This window comes from Balaenoptera acutorostrata (genome assembly GCF_949987535.1).
Source record: "Balaenoptera acutorostrata chromosome 6 unlocalized genomic scaffold, mBalAcu1.1 SUPER_6_unloc_5, whole genome shotgun sequence".
Taxonomy (NCBI): domain Eukaryota; kingdom Metazoa; phylum Chordata; class Mammalia; order Artiodactyla; family Balaenopteridae; genus Balaenoptera; species Balaenoptera acutorostrata.
In genome coordinates this window covers 27,206-40,666 of record NW_026645494.1, presented here as the reverse complement: position 1 = coordinate 40,666, position 13,461 = coordinate 27,206, and the positions used below count along the sequence as shown (strand labels likewise).

General features: G+C 36.5%; 1 protein-coding gene across 1 annotated transcript in view; it reads right to left on the bottom strand.

The window, feature by feature from the left end:
• Window positions 1–13,461, bottom strand: part of LOC103016617 (serine/threonine-protein kinase MRCK alpha-like) — a gene marked incomplete at its 5' end in the record, with an annotated part of 52,296 nt that overhangs the window by 11,673 nt on the left and 27,162 nt on the right. Inside the window, 3 exons of the mRNA XM_057539299.1 lie at window positions 2,433–2,495; window positions 3,626–3,842; window positions 5,600–5,681. Of these exons, the coding sequence (XP_057395282.1) occupies window positions 2,433–2,495; window positions 3,626–3,842; window positions 5,600–5,681 (362 nt within the window). The remainder of the gene's footprint in view (window positions 1–2,432; window positions 2,496–3,625; window positions 3,843–5,599; window positions 5,682–13,461) is intronic.

The window sequence follows — 13,461 nt, the reverse complement described above, 5'->3', positions numbered from 1 at the left end:
CTCTTAGCAACTTTCAAATACACAATATAGTATTATTAACTATGATCATGTTGCTGTACATGACATACCAAGGACTTATTTATTTTATGATTGGAAGTTTATACCTTTAAAACCCCTTCACCCATTTTGCCCATTACCCCCACCTCTGGCAACCACAGATTGTTTTCTGTATCTATGAACATGTTTGTTTAGATTCCACATATAAGTGAGATCATATGGTATTTGTCTTTCTCTGTCTGACTTCTTTCACTTAGAGTAACAACCTCGAAGTCCATTCATGTTGTCGTAAATGGGAAGATTTCTTTCTTTTTTATGGCTGAATTATATATATATATATATATATATATATATATTATATATATATATAATATATATATTTTATATATATTATATATATATATATATATATATATGTATGTATGTATATATATCTCACATCTTTACCCATTCATCCATTGGTAGACACTTAGGTTGTTTCCATATCTTGACTATTGCAAATAATGCTGCAAGGAACATGGAGGTGCGTTATCTTTTCAAGTTAGTGTTTTTGTTTTATTCGAATAAATGTCCATAAGTGGAATTGCTGGATCACATGGTAGCTCTATTTTTAATTTTTGAGGAACTTCAATGCTGTTTTCCATGTGGCCACAACAATATACATTCCCATCAACAGTGAACAAGCGTTCTCTTTTCTCCACATCCTCACCAACACATTATTTCTTGGCTTTTTAATAATAGCTATCCTAACAGGTATGAGGTGATATCTTATTGTGGCTTTGATTTGCATTCCCCTAGTGATCTTGAGCACCTTTCATGTATCTGTTGGCTATCTGTATGTCTTCTTTGGGAAAATATCTATTCAGATCCTCTGTCCATCTTTTAATCAGATTGCTTAGGTTTTTTGCTATTGAGTTTTATGAGTTTTTATATATTTTGGATATTAACCCCTGATCAGCTATGATTTGCAAATATTTTTTCCCATTCGATAGGTTGCCTTTTCCTTTTGTTGATGGTTTCCTTTGTTGTGCAGAAGAATGTTTTCCTATTTTAAAATTCTTTCCGATTTTTACTCCAATGGATTTAAATCAGGTTCTAATAAAATCACAGACATAAACGCAAAGGGTAGGTTTGAGAAGGACCAAAAAGGGATAGGAAGAGGATAAGAGTTCAAAAATTATATAGGTTAAAAAAAAAAAAGATAATTATTCCATAGATAACATAATTACCTTAAACATAAAATTAGCATAATAAAGCACTAAATTCAGTCCTGAGATTCCAGACAGCAAGGCGAACACCCTCAATGTCTGACAAGTGGAAATATACTGCTTCTTCTTTTTTTTTTTTTTGGCCTTGCCATGCAGCTTGCAGGATCTAGATCTGAACAGGGATCAAATCCAGGGCCCCGGCAATGAAAGTGCCGAGTCCTAACCACTGGACCACCAGGGAATTCCCAATATATTGCTTCTTTAGGGAAAAAAACTGTCCTTTTTTTTCTGGCACTAAATTGATTCCTTTATTACACAAATATTTGTTGATTGACTACTATGTGCCAGGCACTGTTTAAGTGCATAGGATACAGTGCTGAACAAAGAGAGACAAGTCCCTGCTCTTATGCTGGCACCTGGTGGACCTTTCATGGGTCTCCTCACCAGGACTGAGTCACCCACACAGCATGGGAAGCCTTCAATGGAGAATAGCTAATGCCCTTCAAATGCAGGTTCTCCTTTAACTAACTTATCATTAGAGTGCAAGACATTCAAGAGAACATCTATATTACAATGACTCCTCTTCATTTCATCTACTCCCCCATTTCTCCCTCAAACAACCATGAGAGCCAAACAAAAACAAACAAAACAAAAACAGAAACAGAGAACTCTGCGGTCTTATCTGAGAAGTATTCACTTTATGTTGTTACTCTTTGTGGTGTCAATGTACTAGTGGGGGAGGGGGATTCAAGCAGAAGTGTTTCCTTTCATGCACCAACTTGAAGATGGTAAACTAAGTTCTTACAGCGCACTTATTAGATAAAATCACTTGTGAAGATATTTGGACACACTACTATATATAAAATAGATAACCAAGAAGGACCTACTGTATAGCACAGGGAGCTCTACTCAATCTTCTGTAATAACCTATATGGGTAAAGAATCTGAAAAAGAATGAGTACATGTATATGTATAACTGAATCACTTTGCTGTACACCTGAAACTAACACAACATTGTAAATCAACTATACTCCAATAAAATTTTTTTTAAAAAGATATTTGGACTCTGGAAGATTATGGATCTCTGAAAGGAGAAAAGTCATCAGTTGACTTGAAAACACATCGAACCAGATGTGGAAAATTTCTTTTACAGAAAAGAAGAGAAGAACTTGATATTATTACTATTAGAGTTTAAAGTTATTCCAGAACAGTAAATACTCTCCTTACCATCTATGGTAACGTGGACAACAAATAACCCTTCTTCATTTCCCAGAGCGATTCTTTTGTGATCTATATTTGACACATAAATTAAAATATCAAGTATTTTGGGGGGCAAACATTAAGTGAAGCTAATAAGATAAACTGGACAAGATTATCAATGTTGAAAAAGTTTAGAAATCAAATTAAGTATATATTTAGCAATACTACAGTGAAAAGAAACATAAAAATAAATAATTGGCACTATGATTTTTCTTTCACATTACAGAAATAAGCATAATAAAACATTACTTTTCTCAACAGAAAGATCATTTTACAAAGTAATCTTTATGAATACTTAGAGAAAGTATAATATTCAAGTAATGATAAACTGTCAAATTTGCTATAAATAAGTGATGTTTCATGAATGAAAAAATTTTATAAAATAATTTGGTGACCTTGGCCTGAGCTAAAACAGCATGGGGAGGTATGTCACAACAGAGTGAGAACTAAAAAAGTGCAAAGATAGCACATTACGTGAAGGCTTTGAATACAAAGCACAGATATTACATATATAAGCTCATTTAATCCTCTCCATAACTGAAAAACTGGAATTATCTGCATTTAACACATGAAGTTTAGTAACTAGCTCCGTGACCCCCAGGAGGAAATAGCTAAGTGGCTCTATTGTCACCAGTATCTAATGCAGAAGAAATGCTGTTTAAGAAATGCAAGTATTCTTGTCTATTGATAAAACTTTCAGTATTGATCTTAGCATTTCATTCATTGATTCACTTGATTTTCACTTATTTATTGAGTATTGGGCGTTGGGATTTGAAAGACAGTCTCTGCCCTTAAGGCAGGTAGTTCACAGTTACACACAAGGTCACACCCCTTATGTGTTTGGGGCCAGATGTGTTTGGGAGCTCATAATTTTTCAGACTTGAAAAGGTAGATTGAAAAGACTTGAAAGGTAGATTAAAGAAACACCCTTTTAGGCAGGACCTGGGGAGCCATCATATAATCAAATATATTTTTGCAGAGAATCTGATGAGTAGCTGTGGGATAGAAGTGGGAAGACAACCCTCCACCCCCGGGTAAGCCTCATTCACTCAGGTTTTGCTGACAAATGAATTGTGGATAAAGTTAAGGTTTTCAGATTTCAACATGGGGACTGTGGTGAAAGGTAGGAACCTAGCGGGATAAATGTTGTAAATCCATACCTATGATTGCAGCTGTCTGGGTGGTTTTGATCAGGGGTAGATTGTTGTCATAAGCCTCTTTCAGAACATAGACTGAGCGGTCTCCGGAATGACTTTTTCTCAATATTTTGTGCAATTCACTCAGCACGCTCACCCACTCACTCTTCTCATTCTCGCTATCTGCTAAGATTGGGATTGAATATCTATTACTAGGTGCTGAGAGCTGGGAAGCTGTGACCTAGAATGATTTAAGGAATATCTAGGTTATAAGAAAGCAAGCAGGGCTTCCCTGGTGGCGCAGTGGTTGAGAGTCTGCCTGCCGATGTGGGGGACACGGGCTCGAGCCCTGGTCTGGGAGGATCCCGCGTGCCGCGGAGCAACTGGGCCCGTGTGCCACAACTACTGAGCCTGCGCGTCTGGAGCCTGTGCCCTGCAGCGGGAGAGGCCGCGATGGTGGGGGGCCCGCGCACCGCGATGAAGAGTGGCCCCCATTTGCCACAGCTGGAGAAAGCCCTCGCACAGAGGCGAGGACCCAGCACAGCCATAAATAAGTAAATAATTAAAAAAAAAAAAAAAAGAACAAAAAAAAAAAAGAAAGCAAGCATTCTTTTTGCCAGCCTGTCTAGCATTTTTCATAAAACTCACCATTGTTAAACGAAATGTTAAATAACATTACCCTCTTCCTGGTAGTAAAATAGATGACGTGAGTATCAGAAGCAGGCCAAAAGCAAAGTGTCAGAAGCACTTCTATTTTGATCCTCATAAAACCACCGGTGTTCTCTGACTACCTAAAATCTTGTACTTCATCAAATGGAAATAGCTACCATTTATTGAATGCTGACTCTGTACCAGGAACTGCTCTAAGAAATTGACATGTGTTAATTGATTAAATCCTCACAGAAACCTCAGTGCGTAGTTACTGCTATTCTCTCCATTTTATCAGTGAGAGGACAGGAGCACAGCAGGGTAGAATGCAGGCAGTCTGATGCCAGAACCTCCACTCTGAGTCTCTCTATTGCTTTAATTCTAACACACAGCTTTGCATCTTTAGATTATCTCTGAAACGGCAATGTGTTTTGCAATGGCAATCATCATAATCAATTGTGATATTACAGAATGTTCAGGAGTTTTTTGTTGTTAAGTTAGAAATATTCAAAAACACGTGTTTTCCTTGTTGCTACATGCCTATAACTTTCATTATACTAGTAAATGGCAAATCATATTTAAATTTTAAGGTATATAATTAAGCTAGCAGAACTCTAATATATAAAACTTTCTTTTGTGAGCATGAAGTTAGCAGCAATGACATCATAACTTTATTTAATCCATTCCAGAATCACTTTTATTTTTTACATGAATTTTAAAGAGCAGAGTGTCTATTTTTTAGAGTTTGCAAAACAACATCTTTCCCCAATTTTTCCATTTTGTACTCTTGGTTTGAATCTGAATCTGAATTATGACTTCAAAATATTGTCTCAGAGGAGACTTATTTTACAAAGTACCTCTAGTTTTAGAAGTTGCACATTCATGCTATTGTAGGTCCATGAATCGGCGACCTTCCTCTATGTCTGATCCAGAAGTATATGGTCTCTCTTCCTCTGTTACTGTTTTTTCCTTCTTCTTTCACACCCCCCACCCCAGTACCATTCTGCTTTGTAAGCTTCCCCTGTTTTCAGCTATGAATTAGATCTGTCCTGTTACCTTAGTGTGGAATGAATGGACACCCTCAGGAACATTTGTATCTTAAGTCTCAGATTTAACTGTAGAATGAAAGATGTGACACCTGCAAAAAGCTATTTATAGTATTTTTGAATAAGAATAAAGGGCTAGATTTCTTGTGGCAAGTGGGAGAGGGAGGGAAACTATCCCACAGCACTTCTAAAACCTCAACCTCCAGGTACCTTCAGTAACCCAAGGAGCCCTGACCTCTAGGAACAGGCAGAAAAGGGATGAAACAAAACATACAAGGGATCCAATGACAGTATGCAAGCTTACCTTAAACATACGAGGCATTTCCTTTCTCCTTGCAGGAATAAAATCAGAGGGCCAGACTGAACTAACAGAAAACGCTCCATCCCTGAAGGAAAAGCAAGACACTGGGAGTGAGTAGAATCACCGGAAAGTGAGTAAAACAATACATAAACATAATCCTCAATTTTAATTTCCCTGATTTTTAACATTCTTTTTTGTAGTAACTGACAGTGGTCAAAACATTGTATCAGCAGTACCCGACCTGTCGCATATTATCAGAAAACGCAAGTTAACTCTGGGCTGTCCCTGACTCACCATTCACAGGGAACTAGGAAGGAGCACCTGTCTGACTCCAAAGCCACGGTCCCTAGAATATGGGCCATGTGCCCTCAGATCAGCTCATTTGTATATTTTTTAAATGTTACCGAGATAGACTTGACATATAATAAACTGCACGTTTTTAAAGTGAACAATTAGGTAAGTTTTGATCTATGTATACACCTGTGAAACCATCACCACACTGTAGGTAATGAACATGTCCATCACCCCCAAAAGTTTCCTTGTACAGCTTTGTAACCCCTACCCCCCATCCTTAGCACTCTTCCCTCCTCCCCCACTGATCTGCTTCCTGTCACTCTGGATTAATTTGCATTTTCTAACATTTTATAGAAATGAAATATACAATATGTGGTCTTTTTGTCTGGCTTTTTCTCAGCATAACAATTTTGTGATGCATTCATGTTGCCACATGGATGAACACTTCATTTCTATGTATTGTTGAGTAATATTTCATTGTATGGATATGCCACAACATATCTGTTCACCCATTAATGGGCATTCGGGTTGTTTCAAGTTTGGGGCTATTTTAAATGAAGCTGTTATGAATGTTCATGTATGTCTTTATGGACATATGCTTTCTCTGGTAGAAATACCTAGGAGGAGAATGACTAGATCATATATTAGGTGTGTGTTTAGCTTTTTATGAAACTGCCAAACTCTTTTTAACAGTGGTTATATGATTTACAAAGCAATATATGAGAGATCTAGGTCCCCCACATCCTCCCAATACTTGAAATAATCTTTTTAATTTTAGTCTTTCTTATGATGTGAAGTGGTACCTCATGGTTATTTTATTTGAATTTACCTAATAATTAATGGTGTTGAGCATGTAAGTATCTGTTATGTGCTTATTTGACATATGTATCTTCTCTATTGAAGTATCTTTTCAAATCCCTTGCACATTTTTTTTAAATTGGGCTATTTTCTTATTATTGGGGTGGCCAAAAATTGCCTTTGGTTTTTAAATAAAAAGACACATTTTTCATTTTCACCAAGAACTTTATTGTACAATGTATTCACCCTTTTTTTCCACTACCTTCTGCCATTTTTCAGGCAACTCCATAATTCCATCTTCCCAAAACTTTTTATCTTTTTGAGCAAAGAACTGTTCCAGGTGCCTTTTACAGTCTTCCAGGGAATTGAACTTTTTTTCCATTAAGAGAATTTTGTAAAGACCGAAATAAATGGAAATCCGAAGGTGCAATGTGTGATGAATACGGAGGATGAATCAGAACTTCCCAGCCCAGCCAAGCTGTAACAGTTTTTGCCTGGTCATCAAAGAAGCAGGCAGCCTTGCGTTATCCTGATGGAAGATTATGCATTTTCTGTTGACTAATTCTGGACGCTTTTCATTGAGTGCTGCTTTCAGTTGGTCTAATTGGGAGCAGCACTTGGAATTAATCCTTTGGTTTTCCGAAGGAGCTCATAATAGAGGACTCCCTTCCAATCCCACCATATACACTTTGGTGTGGTTTGGTGGTGGTTCATTTCTCTTGCCCCACGATCTCTTCCATTCCACATTGTTGTACAGTATCCACTTGTCATTGCCCATCACAATTTGTTGCAAAAATGGAACTTTTTCATTACGTTTAAGTAGAGAATCGCACACGGAAATATGGTCAAGGTTTTTTTCACTTAACTTATGTGGAACCCAAACATCAAAGTCATTAACATAACCAAGCTGGTGCAAATGATTTTCAGCACTTGATTTGGATATTCTGAGTATGTCGGCTATCTCCCACATAATCATAACGTTGATTGTTCTCAACTAATGTCTCGCTTTAATCGCTATCAACTTCAACTGGTCTACCCGACCGTGGAGCATCAGCCAGCAAGAAATCTCCAGCACGAAACTTCGCAAACCACTTTTGACGTGTTTGATCAGTCACAGAACCATCTCCATACACTGCACAAATCTTTTTTTGCATTTCAGTTGTGTTTTTACCTTTCTTGAAATAATAAAGCATAATGGGCCGAAAATGTTGCTTTTTTCCTTCCATCTTCAATATTAAAATGGCTACACAAAAATCCACCAATTTTGATAAGTTTTTTTTTAATGCACGCTGATATGACAGCTGTCACATACAATCTAACAAAACTGTTTCGAATGAAGTCAAAGACAACTTAGTGCTACTAGAGCCGTCTTAGAGAAAAGAACAAATGAACCTTTCGACCAACCCAATATTAAGTTTTAAGAATTTTTATATATTCTAGATATAAGTCCTTTGCCAGATATTTGATTTGCCCCCAGTCTGCAGCTTTTATTACTTCTCTTGACAATGTATTTCAAGGAGCAGAAGTTTTAAATTTTGATGAAGTCCAATTTATCAATTTTTAAATTTTACCTGTTGTGCTTTATGTTGTATCTAAGAACTATTTGCCTTATCCAAGATCAGAAATGTTTCCTCCCATGTTTACTTCTAGGTGTTTTATAGTTTTAGGTTTTACATTTAGTTCTATGGTCTATTTTGAGTTAAATTTTGTATATTGTAAAAAGTATAAATCAAAGTTGATTTTTTTTACACATAGATATCTAAAATTCCAATTTCATTTGTTGCTAGATTTTGCAACTTGTTGAAAATATTGTATATATTAAAGTAACAGAAAATGCAGAAATATAGTTACAAATGTTTTATATATGAAAGTATATTTTATGTGCATGTTAAAAATATATATGTAAATATATTTTATATGTATATTAGAAATATTATATATATTTGTATATATATTTCTAGGTTTGTTTTTTTTTTTTCAAAGTTGTTTTGGCTCTTCTAACTCTTTTGCATTTTCCTATGACTTTTAGAATCGGCTTGTCAATTTCTACAAAAAGAATTAAGAAGCCTACTGGGATTTTGATTAAGATTGTGTTAAAACTATAGATCAATTTTGAGAACAATCACATTTTAAAAATATTGAGTTCTGCAATGCATGAACACAGTCTCTCTATTTATTTAGATCTTTGTTAATTTCTTTCATCAATATTTTATAGTTTTCAGTGTACAAGTCTTGCACATCTTTTGTCAGATTTATTTCTAAGTATTTTTTTAATATTTATTTATTTTATTTATTTTCCTTATTTATTTATTTTTTAATTATTTTTGGCTGCGTCAGGTCTTAGTTGCAGCACATGGGATCGTCCTTGAGGCATGCGGGGTCTTTTTGTTACAGCACATGGTCTCTTCGTTGTGGTGCTTGGGCTTCTCTAGTTGTGGTGTGTGGGCTTCTCCCTAGTTGTGGCACAAGGGCTCCAGAGCACATGGGCTCTGTAGTTTGCAGCACGCAGGCTCTCTCATTGAGGTGCACAAGCTCAATAGTTGGGGCTCGCAGGCTTAGTTGCCCCAGGGCATGTGGGATCTTAGTTCCCCAACCAGAGATGGAACCCATGTCCCCTGCATTGGAAAGCAGATTCTTTACCACTGGACCACCAGGGAAGTCCCTCTGTTTTGATGCTATGGCAAATGGCATTACTTATTTAATTTTGATTTCTGATTATTTGTTGCGAGTATAAAGAAATGCAATTTATTTTATATATTGATCAAGCATCCTGCAAACTTGCTGAATTCATTTATTAGTTCTAATAGCTTCTTTGTAGATTACATTGAATTTTCTCCATAGATATTCATTTTGTCTATGAATAATTTTGCTTCCTTCTTTCCAACACGGATGTATTTTATTTCTATTTCTTCCCTGGCCTGGATTTCCAATACAATGTTAAATAAGTGTGGTGAGATCAAACATCTTTGTCTTGTTCCTGATCTTAGGGAGAAAGCATTGAGTCTTTTGCCAATAATTATGATGTCAGCTGTGGGATTTTCATAGATGCCCTTTATCAGGATGAAGAAGCTCCCTTCTAAGTGTTCATCAAGAATATATGATTTTGTCAAATGTGTTTACTGTATCTACTGACATGATCTTTTTCATTTTTTGATATGGTAAAATACATTGATTTTTTAATATAAACCAGCTTTCCTGAGATACACTACACTTGCTCAAGATGCAATATAATTTTTACATAATATTGGATTCGATTTGCTAACATTTTGTAGTTTTCCTCACATGCATGTGCTGATCAGTAATCTGCTGAATCCTCAAGCTAGATCCTCTGTAGATCCATGCAGAGCTAGTGCATGCTCTCGATCTCTCCCTCCCTCCCTCTCTCCCTCTCTCTCTCTCTCTCTCTCTCTCACTCTCTCCTCTCTAGCTCTGTACTTTGTCCTGTGAACTCTGGCTACTGGGTCTCTCTGGACTCTCAGCTTCATCTCTTCAGTTCAGGGAGTTCACCTGGGTCTGCCTGGGATTCCAATTTCTGTGTTATATACTGGAAACTCTTACAAGGCAGTAACCTGGGGCAAGTATAGAGCTCACCTCATTTACTCCCCTTCATTGTCTGATATCCAGAACCTTAAATCAGTTCTTTTGTTATCTCATGGGGAAGGTTAAATATAAATATGGCCCCTGTTACTCCGTCTTGGTTGAAAGTAGAAGTCTCTTTGATTCAGCTCACTTGATAATTTTTGGCTTCTCCAACACTTAAAACAAACTCATTTCTTTCCCCCAATGCTACCATTCTCCATTATATCCCTACAGCTGTCAATGTGACCCTCAGTTTTTCAGTCTTGATGACTTAAAGCCTCAGTACCATCTGATATTGCAACTCTTTTCTTCATCTTCCTTTTTCTGCCACTCACCATGTCCCATGAGGTCACTTTAGTAATATTTCCTGCACCTGTCTCTTCTTTTGTAATTCCTGCAGCCACCGCTTTAATGCAGACACTCATTTGATCTGAAGGATGGACAATTGTAAGCTGGACTCCTTGGCTCCAACACCACTTTAATTTTCCCTGTCCCCAAAATGAAACACACACACACACACACACACACACACACAAACACACACACTCCCAAACCAACTTATTAAAAATCTACATCAAGAGTAACTTTCTAAAGTCACCTTCAAGATTATCTAGTTTCCTGTATCAGTTATTCAAGGTAATACCAAATTTCTGACAAAGATGACATTAGCTGAGGTGAAGAATACAAAACAAAGTTTGTGAGTAAGGAATCAAAATAAGACAGGATGAATGTAGAGACCCACAGAATCTGTGATAAGGAGAAAGTTCAGGCTGAGCAAGCACACAGCCATCACAGTGTAGGTTACACCTGGAAAAGAAGTATAAGGGAATACTATGAATAAATGTCTCACTACCTGGAGCCACAGGAAGTAAAGGGACCACCCAGGGAGTGTGCAGAGAAGGAAGAAAAGAAGGCCAAGGACAGATGCTCAGAGACACTAAGAGGAAAGTGTAGAGGAGCCGAAAAGATGCAGAAGAATCAGGGGGAGCAGAGAGCATATTGCCTTTCCCCGAAGGATACACTTTCTATAAGTTCACGGATTCAATATTCTTTATTAAACACTTAAAGAGTGTCTGGAGTGACATTTGCAACAATGGCAGAGTAAGGATCTCTGAAGATTCTCTCCTTCATAAAAGAAATGAGAAAACTAGCAAAATTCATCAGAAACAACTTTTTTAGAACTCTATAAATTAACCAAGGTTTGTGGCAATCTGAGGAGGATTTATTTAAAATAAAAAAGTAAAAAAAAGCCGAATCTTGGTAAGAAGTATGAGCTTTGTGGTAGCTTAACTCGCCCTAGTCCCATGCTCCATTTCCAGCTCCTCAGTAGCCTTGAAAAATGGCAGCCTGCATTCACAGTGCATCCTAGAAGTCACTGGACACCTGAGGGACCTGGAAAGAGGAGGAGGAAGGAGAAAGGAGGAGGAGTATTAGGCTTGATTCAGAGGTCTCCCAGGGAAAAGTCTATTCCCCAAGGGGAACTTATAAAAAATTATTTCATGCAAGCATTTTAACTGCATAGCTGCCTATGCAGTGTTTAACAGCTGGACAAAATAATAGATTAACCAAAACTCTTAAAAGGAAAAGTTAGAAAATGAGATATCCATAGGGGTTTTGAAAAGGTCTGACATATTGCTAAGAATCTAGAGCATCATGCACATGCATAGAACTGTGAACATGCCTAGGGTTATGCATATGCTCAGGAAAGACCAGAGAAGGACATAAGTTCTCACCTCTGGCTGACATTGGATGCATAGATAAATGTTTTTCATCAAATTTGGGAGGTTTTCTGCCATTATCTCTTCCAATATTCTTGAGGCTTTGCACAAGTATAACGTGTTGTCAACTGCCTGGCTGAGTGTTGAAGAAGTGACCCCACTTGCACACAGAACTCTTCAGCAAAGTGTGGGAGATTCACTGGTTCCAGATGTTTAAAGAAATCTCTGCAAAATCATTAGCTAACTACTAAGCTAACAAAGTAGAGACGTCAAATAACTACACATGACTAAGAATAAAGACTTTATAGATTAGTTTGAAAAATTCACTGAACAAACAAACAACAACTACAACAAACAACAATAACAAATCCTGGAGAAGAAGTAGAATTTGATAACTAGAGCTGACAATAGTATTATTTGAAATGTCCAGTTTAAAAAAATATATACTGTATGACTTGCAAGGAAGCATAAAAGTATGACCAATACACAGGAAAAAAGCAATCAATAGAAACTATCTCTGAGGAAACCCAGATGTTGGATTTACCAGACAAAGATTTAAATCAGCTATTTTAAATATGTTTGAAGACCTAAAGGAAATCATGCCTAAAGAACTAAATGAAAGTATGAGAATGATGTCTCACCAAGTAGGAAATATAAATAAGGAAATAGAAAATACAAAAAGAACCAAACAGAAATTCAAAGGTTGATGAGTACAATAACTGAAACGAAGAATTCACCAGAAGGGATCAACAACAGAACTGAGCAGGCAGAAAGCAGAATCACTGAACTTGAAGACAGGTCAATTAACATTATCCAGTCTGAAGAAAAGAAAGAAAAAAGAATGAAGAAAAATTAATAAAACCTCAGAGTTCCTTGGGACACCATGAAGAATACTAAAATATATATAATGGGAGTCCCAGAAGGAGAGGAGAAAGAAAAGGGGTCAGAAAGGATAATTGAATGAAAATCTCAAATCAATATATAACCTAACTTTCCATCTTGAGAAACTAGGAAAAGAAGAGCAAACTAAACTCAGAACAAGCAGAAGGAAGGAAATAATAAAGTTTAGAGTGGAAATTAATAAAACAGAGAATAGAAAAAGAAGAGAAAATCAAGAAAACCAAAAGTTGGTTTTTTGAAAAGATCAACAAAAATTGATAAACTTTTAGCTAAACTGACCAAGAAAAAATGAAAGAAACCTCAAATTACTAAAGTCAGAAGTAAAGTGGGAACATTACTTCTGACCTTTCAGAAAATAAAAGGGAATACTATGAACAAGTGTATGCTCCCAAAATTAGATAATCTAAAGAAAATGGAAACATTCCTAGAAAAACACAAGGTACTAAAGCTGACTCAAGAAGATGTAGAAAATCTCAATAGACTTATAACAAGTAAAGAGATTGAACTAGCGATCAAAAAATATCCCATAAAGGAAACCCCAGGACCAGATGACTTCACTAGTGAATTCTACCAAAC